The sequence below is a fragment of the Acomys minous genome, assembly GCF_964271855.1.
Source record: "Acomys minous genome assembly, chromosome: 2".
NCBI lineage: Eukaryota > Metazoa > Chordata > Mammalia > Rodentia > Muridae > Acomys > Acomys minous.
This window is the reverse complement of record NC_140484.1, coordinates 68,026,548-68,047,620: the sequence shown is the minus strand read 5'-3', so window position 1 is coordinate 68,047,620 and position 21,073 is coordinate 68,026,548. Positions and strand designations below refer to the sequence as shown.

At 40.4% G+C, this 21,073-nt stretch overlaps 1 protein-coding gene across 6 annotated transcripts in view; it reads left to right on the top strand.

The window, feature by feature from the left end:
- Nucleotides 1–21,073, top strand: part of PLEKHA1 (pleckstrin homology domain containing A1) — a 51,381-nt gene that overhangs the window by 14,120 nt on the left and 16,188 nt on the right. For all 6 annotated transcript variants that reach the window (XM_084772327.1, XM_084772331.1, XM_084772330.1 and 3 more), the window contains exons 3-6: nt 4,913–4,969; nt 8,422–8,467; nt 15,819–15,916; nt 20,708–20,833. In XM_084772327.1, the coding sequence (XP_084628453.1) occupies nt 4,913–4,969; nt 8,422–8,467; nt 15,819–15,916; nt 20,708–20,833 (327 nt within the window). The remainder of the gene's footprint in view (nt 1–4,912; nt 4,970–8,421; nt 8,468–15,818; nt 15,917–20,707; nt 20,834–21,073) is intronic.

Below are 21,073 nucleotides of genomic sequence, written 5' to 3'. Positions count from 1 at the left end.
TTTTGTAATTAGTACATTGAGTTTTCTGAACATTTGCATAATTTAAAGTCTTTTTCAGTCCCTACAATTTTCTTTTTTCAGTCTTAAGTAAACTTTTAAAAGTCTGTTTCTGTCAGCCAGTATGTTAGCCATTATTGCCAAGTTTGTCTCACCTTTAAGTATAAAATCCAAGACGTACCTCTTTCTGAAATCCTGCTGAGCTATTAGATTATGCCACAAGGAATGGCCAATCTAGAGCCACTTTGAGTTACGGAGAAATAACAACTTCAGATGGTTCCTTCCGTGTCTCACAGATGTCGCAGTGCATAGTGCTTTGGTAAAGCAGTTTGGTTCAGCTCTCCCTAGGGAGCTACCTCCTGTTTTACTGCTCTCTTGGCCACTAGACATCACTCTAAAAATCTGCTCTAGTTTATCAGAAGGACTCATTTGGTGGCTATGTTTTGCTGAGGAGGTTGGTAATGATCCAGACTTAATGCATTGTATATAGTAGGAAGTGAATTTGAAGAGGCTTGAAAAGTATTTGGCAAAAAGAGCTGAGGAACTTACAGGTGTACGCAGCATATTTCCTTTTTTATCTTGAATGCCATATTAATTTATTATTTCTTGCTCATTGTCAGGTAACACAGTTTGAAACTCAGAGTTTTTTTTTTTGGTTTGTTTGTTTGTTTGTTTTTGTTTTTGTTTGTTTTTTGCTTTTTTTTGAGACTTTTCTGATTGGGAGCAATCATTACTGGGTATTTGATATGGTTTGTCTTCTAACTACATATATTTCCTCCTGCTATGAAGCTGTGTAACCTAGACTCCTGTTCATCATGCTTTGCTTTCTTTCTGTTTATCTTTCTTTTTTCTTTTTCTTTTCTTTCTTTCTTTCTTTTTTTTTTTTTTTTTTCAAATAGAGCTTTATTATAGTTGAGGAAGAGGGCACACAGCCCATCCAATGAGTTTTCAATGTATATATAATCAGAAAACAGCAGTTGATATCTTTTGACATCAGACGCATTATGCTGACATCATCACATAGCGTTCGGGTAACCTGTTTTGTCATCCCAGATGTTTCCTGTGTCGCAGACTATAACAGCTCTTGAGGAAGGGATGTCTCTCCTCCCATGCAAAAGCCTCCAAAGAGCCATCCTTTCTTTCTTTTTTGTTATTATAATAATTTATTCAGGTTACGTCCCGATTGTTATCCCCTCACTTGTATCTTTCCATTCCCACCCTGCTTTGTTTTCTTATTTTTCTTCCTCATACAAAACTTAGATGTCTGTCCAGATAACTAAAATAATGGAGTTAGAGAAGCTTTAAAGAAAAATGTATTCTGAAGGTGCTGTTATATTTATAACATACCATACTATTAATAAGCATATGTATAACATAATGTGTATATTATATGTTATAATTTTATATGTATAAGTAAATACACTTTATATGATATATAATTATATAAACATATGTTATACAATATATATTTATAATATATAAATGTTATGTTGAAGGAAAACTGTTCAAAAACTCACTTTGGTGATAGTTGAGTATTGCTGAAGACATTTGTGTATTTCATTTTCTTATCTAATTTTTTCTAACCTAAATCTTCCTCTTTTGATTTTTTTTGAGGCGGGGTTTCTCTGTGTAGCTCTGCCTGTCCTGGACTCACTTTGTAGACCAGGCTGGCCTTGAACTCACAGTGATTCACCTGCCTCTGCCTCCTGAGTGCTGGGACTAAAGGCGTGCGCCACCATGCCTGGCTCAAATCTTCCGTTTTTAAGAAATAAAACATTTAAACATAAAACATACATGACTGTAACATTTCAAACTTTAAAAATTTATAATTTTATTGTCTATATATTCATTCCTTGTTATCTGTACTTGGGATTTTGTGCACAGTGTATTGTTTAAAGCAAATCATAGTGCAGTTTAACTGTAGTGAGGAGTTAAAAAGCTTTGAAGGCTTGCTCCTGCCAAAGATTCCCAGTTCCTGTTTGTCTTAACTATGAAATGTTTAGTCTTCCAGGAACTCCCTAGTCATTCATTAGAATAAACCTATAAGTTTGTTTTTTAATGTACACTATTACAAGTCAGTTTAAAAGATGGATTCTGTCTGAACTGTGGCAGAGGGAGTTTTTAAAGTTGAGCTTTTTTGTTTTACTAAGACTGAGCTTGTTAACTCTCCCAGAGTTTCTTTGGGTGTCCTCCTTCCATCTTCCCCTCTATAAGTACAAGTGGTAAGTAAATCATCATTTTCATAATGGATCTCCTCATGCTTTCTCATTAGTTTCAGATTTTCAACAGAATAAACTTGCTTCTTTGTTTTCTATTTAGACTCTCCAAGCCTAGTTCTTAGTTCAAGCTCTCAAGCCACTTTTTTTTTTTTTTTTTGTGCATGTCTGCCCATCACTAGTGTAGCTGCAGCTTGAATTAAACCAGGGCCTCATGCAGGATGCAAAAGCACTCTGCTGAGTTACAGCCCCCATTCAGTTTCGCAGTGTTTGCCTTTTGTTGTTTGTTTGGTTTTGGTTGAGCTTGGGCATATCAGGCAGGTACTTAACCACTAGGTTGTACCCCCAGCTCCCTAGCAGCCGTCTTCTACTTTGGCCCAGCACTACCATTTTCAGTAGCAGCAGCTTGCTGAGGGCTTTGAGTTTACACGTTGTTCATCCCATGACAGTGTTTCATGATAGCGTCCAGCCAGAAGCAGCAGTCCTGCTGCTCCCCCTCTCCCTCCTGTTGGTGTCATTACTACTACCACCACTGCTTTTGTGAGACAAGGTCTCTCTGTAATCCTGACAGTTCTTTTATCACACAGATAAATCCTAAATTTAAGAATAAAAGTTTTGGGCCAGGTGTGGTGGCTCACGCCTTTAATCCCAGCACTCAGGAGACAGAGGCAGGTGGATCGCTGTGAGTTCAAGGCCAGCCTGGTCTACAAGGTGAGTCCAGGACAGCCAAAGCTACACAGAGAAACCCTGTCTCGGGGGGGGGGGGGAAGAATAAAAGTATTTTGGTTCTCTGGGTGGTGGTGGTGCATAGTTTTACTTTCGGCAGTTGGGAGGTATAGGCAGGCAGATCTCTGAATTTGAGTCTGTCCTCGTCTACAGAGCTAGTTACAGGACAACAAAGAAATCCTGCCTCAAACAAAACAAACGTTCCAATCTATACATTTCTCCACACAAGACTTGAAGAGATTGCTTGTGGTAACACACACATGTAATTCTAGCGTTTGAGAAGTAGAGACAGAAGGGTCAGGAGTTCAGACTTATCTTTGGCTGCATAATGAATTTGAAGCCAGCCTTGGCTACATGCAGTACTGTAGGCATTAATTTTGTATAAATCAGTTTTATTTTAGGTGTTAGGTTTCTTTCTCCTTTCTCCACCTTTTATCCACCCTAATATCTTCCACCACCCCAACACCAGGTAGGGGAGAAATAAGGTTAGAGGGTAGAGAGGCTTAGGTCTCTTAGCTACTTCCTGCTGGTTAGGGCCCTTGGCTTCCTTGGGGGCACATCCAGTCTTCATTTCAGGCTATCTCCAAATTCTTCTCGTCAAACTACATCAACAGCAACCTGGAGCAGCATGGGGGAGCAGCAGTATTCTTCTTTCTCAGAGCCCCCTTCTCTCTCTCTGGGCTCTGGCATTTATTCTCTCTCCAGAGTCCTCAGAGTTAAACTATCTGCAAACTATCTGGCAAACAGCCCCTCTCAGAGCCTGCACAAGGCAAATAGTTTGCTGTTGTGGACAATTTGAAGCAGCCCCATATCCCACACCTGGGATTAAAACAAAAACATGTTTACATCACATAACTAAGGTTTTTTAAGAATTATTTTTTAAAGGGTTTATTTATTTTTATATGCACTAATTGGTGTTTTGGCTCCATGTATGTCTCTGTGAGTGTGTTGGACCCCCTGAAACTGGAGTTATAGACAGTTGTGAACTGCCACATAGGTGCTGGGAATTGAACCTGGGTCCTCTGGAGGAGTAGCCAGTGCTCTTAATCTCTGAGCCATCTCTCCAGCCCCATAACTAAGTTTTTAAAGACACCAAAACTTATACTACACAGTAGTATCTCAACAATAACAAAGTAAAAATGAAAAAATAATTTAAAAAGAATATTTTTGAAAAAACGCATTAAAATAGATTTTTAGCATAGCACTTAGACCATTTAATGATCCGTTCTTTATTCCCTCTAGCCTTTTACACTCTTTCTGCCTCCTCTTCCTCAGAGTTCCTTGATCCCTGAGAGGAGGGATCTGATAGAGACATTGTGTTTAGGGCTGGGTGTTCTGCATATTGTCTGGTTGTGGGTCTCTGCATCTTCTGCAGGAAGAAGCTTCTCTGAGGATGGCTCAACAAGGCACTGACCTGTTCCCTGTCAAGAGTTAAAAGGCCAATATTTTTAAAGAGATATTGGATAAAGAAGTTTTACTAGATCAATGTAAAATGAGTGTTTTAGAAAACTTATAGCTGCATTGCTTTGTGTCTAAATGCTCTCTCATTGCTTTCCTAAACAGAATCTGATTTTATAGATCTTCAAGTGCACAGACACAGACACACACACACACACACACACACACACACACACATGAAAGACAGCTCTTTAGCTGTAGGAGGCACCATAGTGGATGAGAGTGAGACTCAGCTCCTTATCCATGTTGCCATCTTTTTGTTTTGTTTCACTGTTCTGCTTCAGAGACTAGAACCTGGGACCTCACAGATGCTAGGTAAGAGCTCTACCACAGAGCCACAGCCCATGGTGCTACAGTGTTACCTTCATGTCAGATCTAGTAAATATGCAAGTTGATAAAGTGTATTTACAAAATGTGTTTCTTTTCAAATTTCAAGCATTTTTAGTACATTTGTAATATTATCAAATGAATAAAATAATGTTGAGTATTAATTGTATTTTAATAATTATTTTTAGAACCTGCCTTCAGGATCATCACGAGTTGGAGCCATTAAACTTACCTACATTTCAAAGGTAGACTCTACATATTATTTTAAAAATTCATTAATTTTTTTGTTGTTGTTCTTTGATTTTTCTGAGACAAAGTCTTAACCATGTAGCCTAGCGTGGCCTTGAACTCTCAATCCTTCTGTGTGCCAGGATTACAGTGTTGGTCAACCTATGCTGCTCCCATTGTGTTACCCCAGGACAGAACAGTGATTTAGCAGTGATGCTCAGGTTGTGGTCATGATGAAGATGATGGTTGGTTACCTTGGTTAGGAAGTTCTTCAAGTTGGTAAAACTGGAAGGAATATGAATTTAATTTATGGACTGTAACAAGTTACAGAAGTAATCTTGACTTTTATGATCAGGTACATGAATATCAAAAAAGGGAGAAATTGCTAAGGTCAGTGGCAAACCTGTAACCTAGCCAGTAGGGGAAGTGGAGGAAGGAGGCCAGCTTCAGTTACCTAGCAAGACACTGAAAAGTAAATAGTAAACAGACTAGGAGAGAAGCCAGCTAACGGGCTCTGTCTCAGAAGTTCTGGAAAGTAGTTTTTAAAGTTTATATTACTTGCTAAATATTTTTCCCAACTTAAAAATTCCATTGCCTCTGACATTCAGTTTTTATGTATTTTTGATTGTGTGTGTGTGTGTATACACATATATTGTTCATGTAAGTACCTGCAAAGACCAGAAGAGAGGGCATCAGTTTCCCTGGAGCTGAAGTTGGATGGTTGTGAGCCACCTGACATGGGTGCTGGGAACTGAAATTGGGGCCTCTGAAAGAGCAGCAAGTGCTCTGAACTTGGAGCTCTCTTCTCCAGCCCCTATATGTTTTATTTTGAAGAATATGTGCACAGTCATCATGTTGAAGGGATGAGGTTGTTTTCCTTTTTACTTGATTTTACTAATTTCTGGTTTTAAAAATTGATTTTGTAGGACTGAATTTTAGTTTTCAAAAATTCCGATTATATGTTTGTTTAATAATAACTTTTTTGTTTGGTTTTGCTTCCTAAGATGGGGTCTCACTGTATAGCTTTGGTTGACCAGGAACTCACAATGTAGACCAGGCTGGCTTTGAGTTCAGAGATCTACTTGTCCTCTGCCTGTAGAATGCTGAGATTAAAGGCTTGATATACCATTCCTGGGTGGCCTGGCTGGCTGGCTTGCTTTTCTTGCTTATTTACTTATTTACTCATCCATCTAACTATCATCCATCCATCTTTTATCTGTCCATCCACCCATCTATCCATTCATCTATCCATCTGTCATCTGTCTTCTGTCTGTCTTCTTTCTTTCTTTCTTTCTTTCTGTCTGTCTATGTAGTCTTGATTGCCCTGGGAACTTCCTATGTAGATCAGGCTGGCCTTGAACTCAGAGATCCATCTGCTGGGATTAAAAGTGTGGCCACCACAACTGTTTGGTTTTTTGTTTTAATTAAATGTTTTGTGAAGTTATGATTAATTTGCTGAGATGTTAGCCCTGTTTGTTAGTCTGTGTTGTAACTTTGTTTTATACAAGAGGTATGAGCATCTGTTGATAACTTTAAAAATGAGCTGCAAATGTTACTACTAATGACATACTTAGTACTGTTAATGGTAGTGATACAGTACTACTGAACTTATGCTATAATCTTGTGGTAAGTGTGGATTGCTTTAACAGGACACCATTTTATAGATGTGCCTTTATTTAAGACATACTGATCTTTATATGTAAAATACTTTATCAGCTTTGTAATATGTGCATTTATTCTCATTGGCAAAATATATCTGTATTATTCCTTAGATTAAATATACTTATATATATATTTAAACGGAATTATTTTCTGCTCAAGCCGAACTGTAAAATTTCAGAAGACAAACATGATCTGTAAATTGAGACACTGAAAATGTTTTTTAGGGGCTGGAGAGATGGCTCAGTGGTTAAGAGCGCCACCTGCTCTTCCAGAGGTCCTGAGTTCAATTCCCAGCAACCACATAGTGGCTCACAACCACCTATAATGTAATCTGATAGCCTCTTCTGCAGATAAAGCACTCATATGCAATAAATAAAATAAGTAAATCTAAAAAAAAAAAAAGAAAGAAAGAAAGAAAATGTTTTTTAGAGTAGCTAGCAGCCTGCCTTCTGTAGAAATGGCTACTGGGAGAAGTAGGATTCCACTGTAAGAATAAACTTTGACCCCCTTTTTGCTTGGTTGCCCATAGTACATGTACAATGTAGGATGCAAACGTACTGCCAAGTGCTTTTCACGGCCAATAGAATGGTGAGGGAAGGACTAGTTGAAATAAGCTGATGAGAATGGATTACTATCCATCTATGTGGATCCCAGTTGTTATTTTGTATCTCTAAAATGAGAGATTGTTCCTGAAAGGAAGTAATAATTAGCTCAGTGAAGCAGGCAGGGAGTGGCCACTGTTTCCTCTCCTTCACTGCTCCTGGTTAAAGTGTAACCTTTTCTGTGCAGTGCCTCTTTTTCCTCTGTCTCATAGCTTACTGTAGTTTGGATTGTACAATTTTATTATTCCACTTTAGGCATGCTAACTTACTTCACCGTAACTGGGCTGTGAATTGTAGTTGGGAGTCATGAGGAACTCCAGACTAGAATTCATTACAAAATACAAAATGAGTCCTGTCACTGAGGAGCAGCCCAGCAGTGGTCGTGAATAGGATTCTGAGGGCATCTTAAAGACCTGTATAGTGCAGCTAGTTGTTTCACCTTGTAAGAAGAGCTGTTCTGTATTTAATGACCCCCAAATCAGCAGAGATTGAGTGACATATTGACTTCTCAAAGAGATGAAGGACTTCTGGAGTCTCGGACCTTAGATAAACAAGCATGCAGTCCACCATCTTTGTCACTAGAAGTCCATTGCGCGACAGAGCCACCTTGTCCACCAGCTTTGCCTCCAATTGGCTGCCAACATAGAAATATGAAGTTTGGGAGTAGTCATAGTTTCTGTGTTCATTGAGGGCATGTTGTAGGTTATGTTAAGCTAATAGTATAAGTGTGACATAACATCTACTGGTATATTTCAACTGCTTCACATTTCCTGGAGAAAAGTTTATTCAAAAGCCAGGTGTTGTCATGCACACCTGTAATCCCAGCACTCTAGGAGGCAGAGACAGGCAGATTGCTGCGAGTTGGAAGCCAGTATAGTCTACAAAGCAAGTCCAGGACAGCCAATACTACATAGAGAAACCCTGTCTCAAAAAACAAAACAAACAAACAAACAAACAAAAAAACCCCCACTACCACCACCACCAAAACAAGCTTATTCAAAGAAAACGTAGAAGTATCATTTGTCTTATATTACACTTGAGACCTAGATTCTGTATTTAGTTTGCTATCTTTGGGTTGCTTTTACATTTTAATTTCAGATTGGTATGCTAAGTGGGAAATTGTGCATGTGGAAGACTGCATAGTATTAGAGACTGAGTATTATAGTGTGTGGAGAAGGATAACTCAGGCCTCTTTTTCTTACTAGGTTAGCGATGCAACTAAGTTAAGGCCAAAGGCAGAGTTTTGTTTTGGTAAGTAGTCATATTTATATTATTTTATTTTCCAAATGACATCATTCCACCAACTTCCTCTTAGTTCTCTTTTAAAAATGTGTGTGTGTGTGGGGGTGTGTGTAGTATGTGTATGTGCATGCATGCACATATGTGACATATTCTGTCATCTCCTACCACGTGGGTTCAAGGGACTGAGTTCAGCCATTGGGTTGGTGGCAAGTATCATCTCGCCAGCCCTGTTTGTTATTTTAAATTAGACTGATAAAATTGTATCATGTTATAAAGAAAAACAGTTACAACAAACACACCTATGGCTTAGTGAATTATTCTATGAGAAATTACTTTACAGTCATCATGCAGGTGAGGGATAAAACTTTGACCCTGGTTGCCAACTGTAAGTCCCTTTCCTCTTCTCATCCCATTATAACTTCCCCTGTACTGAAGTGTAACTGTTATGATCTCACCCAGCAGTATCCAGGTAGTTTTTAGCTCTGTACCTTATATGCTCTATTGACCGTGTAAATAATGCAAGGCACTTGGTCTTTTGTGAGGGACTAGGATAGTGGAGGAGGCATTGAGGGCAGGTAGCCTGATGAACAGGTGCTCAGTGGCCACCTAGGACACACTGGGCTGTGGGAGAGTTAGGAGTGTTGGTGCCTTCAGGATCTGGGGTGGCAGTACATTCCAGCAGTCAGTAGATAGAGGAGCTATAGAGCCAGGGGTGTCTCCTGAACGCTGTGTAGGAACTGGAGGCAGAAGCCAGAGTGTGTTAAGTTAATGAGTGCATTTCGTTAATTTGAAAAAGTGAAGAAAGTAGAGAGTGCCTGAAGCGGACCTGAGGTGAATGGGGGTGCTGGCTCCATGCATGGGATTAAGCAGATCGATGAGTCATGTGGGTTTTGAACTACTGTCCTTAAAGCTGTAAATTGGGATGAAGCTGATGGAGGTGAGAGAACATTGGAAGACAAAGTAGAGAGAGTTGGAGACCTGGCAGCCACCCAGGCAGAGTCCATATCCTGGCTATCATGAATAGTGCTAACGCAGGTTTGCAGGTATCTCTTCTGTATGCTGATTTCATTTCCTCAGAAGTGGCATGGCTTTTTATATGTGGAAATTAGATGTAAAGACTGTCTGAAAGTGGAAGGGGCCAGGGAAGGAGAAGAGCCGGTGTGGAACAGATGCTGGGATGTGGTGCCTAATCTTGCTTGTCAAGCTGGTGGAATTTAGAACCATTATGAAAACAGCTCTCTAAGCCTGTCTGTGAGGGAGTGTGGGGAGTAGATTCACAGAGGTGGGAGGACCCGTCCTGTGTGGGCAGCACTGTTACATGCTCCTGAGGAGGTGCGTGAGCACGGAGGTTTGTTGTTCTCTGCTTCCTGACTGCGGATGCTTGGGCCCCTGCACCTCCTCGCCCTGCTCCCGGGCCTTCCCTGGCATGACTTGCTGCAGCACCTGGAACCATGAACCAGAATAAGCCCTTCCCTCCTTAAATTGCTTTGTTAGATATTTCATTGTAGTAGTGAGGCAAGTAACTAACCCATGGAGCGAGAGAAGGATCCAGGGAGGGTGGGCAGAGGGGCACAGTGAGACATCCTGGCTTTCACAACTAACGTGAATTAATGTAAGTATCAATCTAGAGTGCGCCGAGAACCGGTGGTAAGTCAGACTGGAAAAACTGCCACCCTCTCAGTGTGTTATGACAATGGGAGGGACACAAGTTAAGACTGGCTAACTGGTATCAAAAAGGACTATTTCACGTTGAAGTTTTTAAAAAAGATAGTTTTGAGGCATAATAAATGTTAATGTTTCAGTTCTTTGCTCTCTTCTGTGTGTGAGGGTGACTTTCCCCTGCAGGTTGATGTTTAGGGCAGTGTCTAATGGCAGCCACACATATCCAAAAAGGGAAGCCATTATGAACACACTGAAGTTGGCTGCTCAGAGAAGCCTACTGAGAAACATTTGTAAAAGTTACACATTTACTGCAGATTAGAGTTACAGCTAACAAGTAAGAGGCTCTTTGAGAACCTAGTAACTGAAGGGTGTTAGGGCCCGACAACTAACAGAGCTGTTAGAATATTGACTCTTGTTCTTGTTTTACAGTCAGTCAGTGCTGGACATCAAATGTAGGACCTTGAGCACACTAGACAAAGGCTCTACCACTGAGCCAAAATGCACATGTTTTTTGTTTTGTTTTGCTTTGTTTGCACATGTTTTTAACACTTAAAAAAGTCTTTCCAGCCGGGCTTGGTGGCACACACCTGTAATCCCAGCATTCTGGGGAGGCAGAGGTAGATGGATCGCTGTGAGTTCGAGGCCAGCCCGGTCTACAAAAGGAGTCCAAGACAGCTAAGGCTATGTAGAGAAACCCTGCCTCGAAAAAACAAAAAAACAAAAAAATAAAACAAAGCAAAAGTCTTCCGTTTGATAGTTTGAAGGAATAGTGTAGAGTAATAAACTCAACATTCATAGTTACTGGGCCTAGTTAGAATAGTGATTTTTAGTTGGAATCAAAGATGAGCCTCTTGTTAGTCTTTCTCTGGTTTGATAGTCCTGCAAAGATGAGCCTCTTGTTAGTCTTTCTCTGGTTTGATAGTCCTCTGCTAGCAGGAATAGGGAAGAGATTCATAAAAGTTGTCTTCACGGAGAGACTGGAGTCCCCACCTCATTTTAAGTGGCAGCATATCTCTAATTGCCCTGAGACAGTGGGAACAAGAAACACTCAAATCTTATCTGTGGTAAAGGTAGGGGATATGAGCAGGTGGCCCTCAGCATGTAAATACGGAAGCAGATGGAGGAACGGTAGCTAGGTTTGCAGAGCAGAGAAAGAGACCAATGAAGAGCTAACCATTTTAGTGTCCTCCCCACCTTTCTCTAATAGGCTTAGGTAATGGGGCTTGTTTCAGTGGGGCATTGGGGAAGCTACAGTGAGGGGGCCACTAAGAACAGGTTCTTTGTTTAAAAAAACAAAAACAAAACCCCAGCTTCTAGTCTCTGCCTCCATCTGGCTCGAGTAGGCAGCCACCCTTCCCCCAACCCAGCGGGGACTGGGATGTGTGGTGTCTCCAGAAATAGAAACTAACACTAATCCCAGGGAAGGGAAGGAATGAGGCATGAAACTGAAAAGGAGGATTACAGGAGACTCTGAATGCTGAATGCTGCCCCAGGGACCCTGCAGCCAGCTGCAGCCAGGGAGAGGTGGGCAGAGCCTGAGTCCCCTCAGGAGCTGAGGCACTCTGCTGACATCTGGGTATTTCCACTAGGAGCTTGCTGGGCAGTGAGCTGTGCAAGGTCGCAGCCCCAGAACCCAAGAGTACAGCCAGCCTTTTAGTCCCTCCTTCAAAGTAGTAACAGAAAGCCTAAATTACTCAGACAGAAGAAGAAACAAGTAATGTAAAACTCAGAAGAAAAACTTTCAAAGAAGGTCAAAACCTAGCAAAAGTTAAAAAGTAGTAATAGAGAAATCTTTGTGACAGTCTTACTTACAAACCTGTAATCTTAGCATTTAAAGAGGATGGCAGGTCCCGGATCAGCCTGGACTACAGACTGAGCCATCTCAAAAACAAACAAACAAACAAACAAATTAATTAATTAATAGAAGTAGAGAAAACTGAGGAAGTGAGAAAGAACCTGATGTGGCCCCACTTGAGTCCTGGATCATGAGAGAATTTTTGCTGTAGTTAAACTAATGTCTGTGCTGTAATTTTTATACATTTGTTTTATTTGCTGTTTGAGTAAAAGTAAAATAAATATCAACAACAACAATAATAATAATTATAATAGATTTGAAGATAATGTACTCAGGTGAAAAGGCAGAAAGCAGACAAGTCTCTGAGGACTCAGGTTCATATGAAACTCTTAATTAAAAAGCTTGGCAAGTTAGAGGTGTCCTAGCTTTGTGTTTGTAGTAGTCAAGGCTTTTCTTCCTTTCTCTGTCTGCTCCCTCCCCTGCATTGCATGAATACCACTTTACAGTATTTCACACTCTGACCATGGTGGTAGACAGGAACATTGTATCCACTTCTTCACATGCATTGCCACCATTTCTCCGGGAGAGGATGTGTGATGTTGCTGATTCACTGATGAAAGCGGGACTAGATCAGGCAGTGCTCCGGAGTCCTGCGTTAGCTGCCAGCCTCACTCGGTCCTGGTGTCGATGACCCTCTTGCCACGAAACAAAAACATGTGGGTTTTCTGTCTGCTTGCTTGTTTGTTTTAGTTTTTGGTTTTGGGGTTTGGGGACTAGAGATGGGATTCAGAGCCTATGCATGATTGGCAAACTCTCAGCTACCTCTCAAACTGCAGGAAGTCTTTTTAGTTTAGTTGTGTTTTTTATGATTAATAAATAAGGCAATAAGATAATAAGGTACCAGATACCAAATATTATAATATATGAGGTTTATTAAGTGAGCTGGGGGGGGGCAGGGGAAGAAAGATAGGGGCGAGGGGCACCCCAGAGAGAGACAGATACAGAGATAGAGGAAGAGTGAGAAGGAGAGGAGAGGGGGGGGAGTAGAGAGAGACCATGAGCAAGGTTTGTCCTTTTATATTGCCCTGGGCAGGGCCACACCCCCTTGGGAGGTAAGCAATGACATCACAGGTAGGCAGACTGGAGAAGAATCCTAACAGTGTTGGCCATTTTTTTTCTTCTTCTTTCAAAAAGGCCCTTACATAAATATCTAGCACTTAGAAGTATGTGTATTGTCCCTTTGTTTTGTGCCAGCTCTTGTAGTACACTATTACATTTTATTTATTTTAAACTTAAACTATTTTATTTTGTGTATATGGGTGTTTTCCTTCCATGTAGGTTTGGGTACTAGGTGTGTGTCTGGTGGTGCCTGTTGGATTTCCCTGGGATCAGAGTTACAGATAGTTGTAAATGTCCTCAAACAGTATTTTGGGAAGGAAGTCACCATTGAACGGAAGCTGGAACAACTCTGAAAGCACACTGAACTGACTGCTGGAAACAGCAGATGTTTGTTGACAGATACAGTGTTCTAGGGAGTTGCTAGTTATGCTGAAACACACACACACACACACACACACACACACACACATACACATTTTTTCATTCATATAAAAGTACAATTGATGATGTGTTGCGGTTTTTTTCCTTTTCAGATGAGTTTTTCGGTGGCACTTCATAGGATGTATTTGGTTTCTTTTCTGTGACCCTAAACTTAGGGAGCTCTGGTTAGAGTGTCTTGTTCTCAGGCCCAATTTCAACGTCATGTGTGCTTGAGAAATAACTTTTCTTTTCCCTTGAGGGTTTTCATTTCCCTTTTCTCTTAGTCATATCCAACTGAGTTCTAGTAAATTAATTATTCACTTTTGTGGTGGAGACTCTGGAAAGATTTTTGTTTGTTTGTTCGGTTTGAGACAGGGTCTCTCGCTCTGTATCCTTGGATGTCCTGGAACTCAGTCTGTAGATCAGGCAGGCCTGGAACTCACAGAGATCCACCTGCCTCTGCCTCTTGAGTGCTGGGATTAAAAGTATGTGATACCACACATGACCTTGGAAGCTAATTTTAAGATTTAACAATTTCAGTAGTGTGGCTCTTCAGATAACTTAGCTCATACAGTGGTATTTGGTTTTCTACACAAATGCATATGGTGTAGATGGGTGTGATTGAAGAGCCTCTTATAGCTTGTAGACTGCTGTCTTCAGATGTGCTTATGAAGTGCATATTTCCAGGCCCCAAGGGGGCTTTATAAATTTCATAGACAGTATGCCTTTAATCCTAGCACTTGGAAGGCAGAGGTTGGTAGATCTCTGTCAGTTTGAGGCCAGTCTGGTCTACATAATTGAGCTCTGTGCCAGCCAAGGACATAATGAGACTGTCTCAAAAGAAAAAGGTGGTGTGTGTGTGTGTGTGTGTGTGTTTGTGTGTGTGTGTGTGTGTGTGTGTGTGTGTCTGTCTTTCTGTCTGTCTGTCTGTCTAAGCTCCAAGAGTATTTAAATTTAAAAACGATTATTTGGGGCCAAAAAATATTATAGGGGCTAAAAAACAAAAACAAAACAAAGACATTGATAAACTTAAGTTATGGAGGTTTTCAAATACATGAAGTTTACAAGATTAAAGGGAAACTGGTATAATATTTGTTTTATCAAAGATACCATGAACAAAGTGAAAATTCATGACAGACTAGGGAAGTGCTTATAAAGTGATCGGTTAATAGAAAAGCTCCTGCAGATCAGTAAATTCCAACTGAGCTCAGAGAAATGAGCAAAAGAATATATGAAACTCATGAAGCAATGCAGGTGCTTAATATCCATGCAAAACTTAATTCCAATTCAAACAAGGTCTAGTTATATCCTAATTAGCAACTAATTAGGTCGCTAATAGACTGCTGTATTAGTTAGGGTCTGTTGACTGGAAACACCATTTGAGGCGTTTCTTGGTCCCAAGGTAATTGTTATATTAGGTTATTTTCCCAAATATTGGAAGGCAGAAAGAGCGCAGTGGAGATGTTGTAGATTCTTAACCCCCAAGCGTCAAGACTTAAAAGCAAGGGATGCATTTTTTAGCACAGATGCTAATAACAATACAGGTGAGAGGGATTAGAGGCCTTGTGCACACAGTTGGGAAGAAGCTTCTGATTACAGAGTCAGAAACCTGAACCAGTTTCTCTATGTAACCTTGGCTGTCCTGGACTTGCTTTGTAGACCAGGCTGGCCTCGAATTCACAGAGAACCGCCTGTCTCTGTCTTCCTGAGTGCTGGGGTTATAGGTATGTACCACTGCACCTGGCTAATAAAAAAAAAAATTTAAAGTTACTTTTTATTTTTTTAAAGTTATTTTTTAATAATTTAAAAAATTATTTTATTAGTATGGGTCTTTTTCTGGCATGCATGTCTGTGCACCACTTGTATGCAGTGCTCTCAGAGACCAGAGAGAATATAGGATCCGCTGGAGAAGGAGTTACAGACAGTTGTGAGTTGCCATGTGTGGGTCCTGGGAATTGAACCCAGGCCCTTTGGAAGCATAGCCAGTGCTCTTAACTGCTAAGCCATCTTTCTAGCCCTCTCCCCAACAAAAAAAAATTTAAATGTTATTTCTCTGTGATTCAGTCTGTATCAAGAAAATTATTCCACAGAGATGTTGGTCAAAGTGTGGAAGCATATGCCTAAGTGTGTTTCATCGTGATGGTCTGTGTTAGCTGCAGTGTGCACCCGTAACTGACTCACTGTTTAGCGGTATACTCAGCTAGTGAAAACTGGCCTGTGTAACTCAGTGATGAAAGCAGGGTTTTATATGGCCTGGTGTATTCTGTAAAATGCAAGAGTTGCAGTGTTGAGTCTGGTTGACAGTTTGCAGCTGTTTAGAGGTAATACATATAATAATTTCATTTACTTACCTTTTTTTGGCAGTTATGAATGCAGGAATGAGAAAATACTTCCTACAAGCCAATGATCAGCAAGACTTAGTGGAGTGGGTAAATGTCTTGAACAAAGCTATAAAAATTACAGTAAGTATGTTTCTTTTGAAAAATTTCCTTTTTACAGAAGTAATCTTTATATTTAAAAAAATGTGTCCACTGTCCTTGGCTTACCATCAAGTTGCATATTCAAACTTGGTTTAAAAGATATGTTCTGAATGTGAATGTGAGCCATTTTCTTGTGTGTGGGGCCTGTCAGCCTGTGAATGGCTTTCACTTGTCATGTCCCCAGTAAGGATTCATGTTACTGTGCGTGCTGATTGCAGTGCTTTGTTGTTGTTGTTGTTGTTGTTGTTGTTGTTGTTGTTGTTTCATCTAGGGTAGGATAAGAGGCTTTGAGCACTTAGGCTGTGCATAGGCGTAGGCACAGGCAAAGGAGAAGGAGAAGGTGGATTTGGACAAGGGAAGGTACAGGCCTAGAGAATGAGTCTGAAGAGCTGTGGTAACCGAAGGGCCCTGCCTGTGTGCTCTAGGATGTCTGAGGCCCTAGACTCTGTCTCTCGCCTGCCCTTTTCAACCTGGACTGCCAGGGCCTGCTGTTCGTGACTGCCCTAGCACTCAGGAGGCAGAGACAAGTGAGTGTGAGGCCAGCCAAGGCCTCCTCAAATCCTTCCTCAAAAACCAAAACAGAATCTTTTGTTTGGTTTAAAAATGAACATCAGTCCTCGTTGATTACTTGTACTGTGCCCACAGGCAGGCTTCAGATGGAAGGCATTCCCTCAGCTTTCCAGAAAGGTGAGCTGTAGGTCTAGAACCCAGGCAAGCCTGTTGTTCTCTGCACCCTCAGAGGGCAGTGAAATGAGCAGAGAGCCCCTTTTTAAAGTCAGCCAAGCCTTTCTGAGCAAGTTGCTGCTGCTGTGCTCATGGACTGCTTTGCTGCACCTCCCTCCTTACATAAATTGGGCTGCATGGAAGGGGTTGGGAAGGAGCTCCTCCTGTGTGGGGTTGTATCAGCTAAAGTTCTCACTGAAGTGCAGTTATTTCCTGGTCCTTATCTACTCATGGCCAAGTGCGAGTGCCCTCAAAATGAACACATAAAGTCCCTGTCTAAAGTGCGCCATACTGCAGAGAGTTAAGATAGCCAACCAAGGCTGTTCTTAGGTCAATTTTTTTTTTTTTTTTTTTTTTGGTATTGCACCAGAACAGCTTGTTACCACATGACAGAAAACGCCCACACACCACATCTGATCTGTACATGAAGCAGAAGTTATTTTGGGGCTTGGGCAGTTTCAGGAAAGCATTATTTTGAACGGATTCAGAAGTTTATGTTCTTACAAGGTCTTAGCTGATCATTTGAACTCCTAACAAATACTCCCTACCTGGAAGACATCTTTATGAAGACTGTACTACTTCTCTGAATTCATTTTTCACCATTGACAGTAATCAGCAGAACTGACTTTTAATAATCTGGAGAAAAGTAGAATGAATGGTCTCAGCATTTTACCAAGCTGGAATGCCTTGAATTGTTATTTCATTTATTTGCGGAACTAAGTAGTTTTTCATGTGCTGTTGCAAGCTTTTCAGCATGAAGGATAAACTGGCAATGCTTAAGGTGTAGAGCTTTAATTAACTCTTGTGGTCTTACAGCTTTATTTTATATGGCATTTTTTATTGTTCTTAGATAAATCTTGGTAATGATTTTCATGATTTTATAATTCATATTTAGCAAGTTATAGATACAAGTAAGAAGCAGAAATCATCAGTAATTGTAAGAGCAGTGATATATAGAGCTGGTAATTGACTGGAGTCAATTTCAGGTAAACATAGGAGAAGGAACTCCAGGCTTTAATAAGATGTATTTTGTTGGAGCTAGAGAGATGGCTCAGCACTGGCTGCTCTTGCAGAGGGTTTGGGTTTGGTTTCCTACACCCACGTGACTGCTCACAGCTAGCTGTGACTCCAGTTCCTGGGGATACAGAACCTACTGGCCTGCACTTCAAAAGGCATACAAGGCATACACAGACATGCAGGCAAAATACCCATACACATTTTTAAAAAGTTAAAAATAGATACATCATTAAATTTTTTAAAATGAAAATTCTACCAGTTTAGACCTCAGAGGCATTTTACACACTTAAGTATACTGGAGTGCAATATGTCTAACTTCATATTTAAATAGCTAATAATTTACATGTAGGATCTTTGAAAAGTTAACATTTCTATTTTAATACATGTGAAGTTTACCTTCCTCTGGAATCATTCCAAATGATATTTTGATCAACTATAGTTTAGTGGTCTGCTGAATACTCTCTGAAGTATATGTTTAAAATTTTAAAATTGTTTTCCAGAGTGTGGTGATTACTTAAGTAGTTGCAGTTATAGTAGTGTACCACCACAGTGGTAAGTCTATTTAACATTGTAAATTCTCTCCTAAATATTTGAAAAAGAAAAAGATTTATAAAATGGCAATATTATAAGAAATAATCTTGAAGAACATTTTCAGTGACTTGAGTTTGGAAAATCAAAATTGGATGTAATATTTCAAATGAGTATTAGTCTACCATAAGTGTAGTGGTTACTGGTCTTTTACCAGTTGGAAGAGTGATGAAGACATCCTAAGCAGACGTCTACTATTTCTAAAATGTCTTTTTTCCACCATAAGTTCTAACTTATGTGTACATTAGCTTTTTTAAATCTAAAAATTAGTCTTTAAAGTGTAGAAGAAATTCTAGTGTTTTGGGTTTTGTTTTTTGTTGTCCTTGTTGTTTGTTTCTTTGTTTGTGTTTAATGACAACGGACAAGTGAGCTGAATATTAGTTTAAAGAATGACCTTGCTGCCCAGCAGTGTTAACCAGACCTTTGCCAGCTAGACAGGTCAGATGGAAAGACTATTCAGGTCTTACCACTGTTGAAATTAAAGGCTTTTCTCTAGGCCTGCTCTAGCTCCCAAATATTTGACGCAGACTTGTTATATTTATTAATAAGTTTCAAGCATCATAACTGGGCAGATACTGATCTATTCTAACCTGTCTGTCCTATCCTGGCTAATTCTCAGCCATATGCCCCATGCTGCTTGCCGTCTAGTCTCACCCTGGCCACTCTGCTCCACCGTTGTCCTCATGTGACTCCTCATGGCCTGGTAACAACCTCCTTTTTCTCCTCCTCCTCTTCTGCCCTCTCCCTCCCTCCTTCCCTCCCTCCCTCCCTCCCTCTCTCCTTCTCTGTTTATTCCTCTACCTCTCTCCCTCTAAGATACAAGCCATTCTTGCCCATAACTAGTTATGTTCATGAGTGTGTATGGATTGAGATCTTCTCTCTCACACACACAGCCTAGGCTTTTTCAGAACTTTGAAGAAAGCTTCTTTGTAAATAAACCGTTGTCTGTATTGTATGCCAGCTCTTTTTCAAATCTGGTAAGTGCAAAATTATGCACAATGACAGCACAGTGGATCAGTGTCTTGATGTGTAGCTTGTGAAATATAGTCCCTCAAATGCATGTGTTCCTTCTGAAACCAGTTTGAGGGGACTGTTCTGGAGACTCATTCTGGGAATCTACAGTTTTTAGTGATGTTCCTGGGTGACATCTTGTGTATATTCCCTACCTTGGATAATTCACATTAGTACATGAAGAACCTTTGACTCTTCACAGGTGATAGGCAAATGATTTAATTTTAAATTAAATGCTTTTATACCATTGCCTTTGTAGTCGTCATTTATTTTTGTTGATAATGTTTCTAAAAGACTGTAAGGATGCCTAAATAAAATGCCTTTTAAACCATATTCAGTATATAATTGATGCTGAATATGTTTTATTTTATTGCACAAACTTGGCTAGAATATAGTACAGCAAGGATCTCAACTTGTATGTTTTCTTGTAACCGCAACTTTTATTCGCTTGAGGTAATTGTTTTGAAGGCTTACTGCCTCCATCTCTCTACCAAGCCCTAGTCCTGGAAGCTTCTAACTTCTGTACAATATAGGTCTAGAATGCTTTCAGCCTCTGAGACTTACTTCTGAATATGCTCACCCTTTTTAGTTCTTTTTGAACTTTGGCTAGCTGGTTCAACTCAGCTGTTTTGGCTCAAATTCCTTTCCAACCTGACTGATTCAATCTGGCTTCTCTCAGTTTCTCACTAAATTGCTCTGCTTGGCCTCAAACTAACTCTAGCAATCTGTTCTAATCTTCTTAGCTCCTTCTCCTTTTCTGGCTCATTCTGTCTTCACCTGTGTCTAGTTTGTTCTCCCCAACCTCTCTCTGTGAAACTCTACTGGTAAAAACTGCTGCCTCTGAATGCCACCAACTGAACTGCCACAAACTCACTTCCACTCCCTGACTCAACTGAACTGACTGAACAGAACTGACAAGAAGATCTGTGTGTGCCTATCTTCTCAATACTAAGAATAAAGGCGTGTATCACCACGTCTGGACCTAAGCTTTTCTTTACCTGAAACTTGCTCTATACCAAACTGGCCTTGAACTCAGATCTGCTTGCCTGTCTCCTGGGATTAAAGGCGTGTCTGTATTCCAGCCGGATCACACAGACATAGAAGGTCTTTGGATGAAGTCTCTTGCCAGAGAAGCCATGTTGTGAATTAGAATTCCTCTACATACCCTTCTTACTCTAAAGCCTGCTTCCTTCTCAGACTGTTCTAAGAGTTGGCCAGGGGAGGAAGGAGGAAGTGTCTGAGTGACTGCACAAACACCAGCAGTAGGTGGGGACGGCTGTTATCAGGCCAGAGCAATCTGAACTCTTGGATTAAAATATTGTAAATAGATTATTATTTGTCAGTTATCTACAAACTAGTTGAAAACCCTATGATGATGGGGAGGCTTGCCAATGCAGTTCTGGTTGCATGATAATAATCCATCTCACTCTTCAGGTACCAAAGCAATCAGACTCCCAGCCGGCCTCTGACAGCCTGAGTCGCCCCGGGGACTGTGGCAAGAAGCAAGTGTCTTACAGAACTGACATTGTTGGTGGTGTACCCATCATCACTCCAACGCAGGTAACAGATCACAGCTTCTGTTGTGTGGGGGCCTTATGATACTTTTATTTTCATCAGAACTTCAACAGAGTGTTGCTGAACTAATTCAATATATATTTCCTATAAAAAGCTTTTAATTTGTTGCTTGTTAGAAAGCAAGCTTTTGTATATTTATTGTAAAAGAGATTGGAAGTCACACAGATAAACACTTGATCCTTCTCTGGGCTGAAGTCTTTGTACTCACCCTGCGGAAGTGGAGAT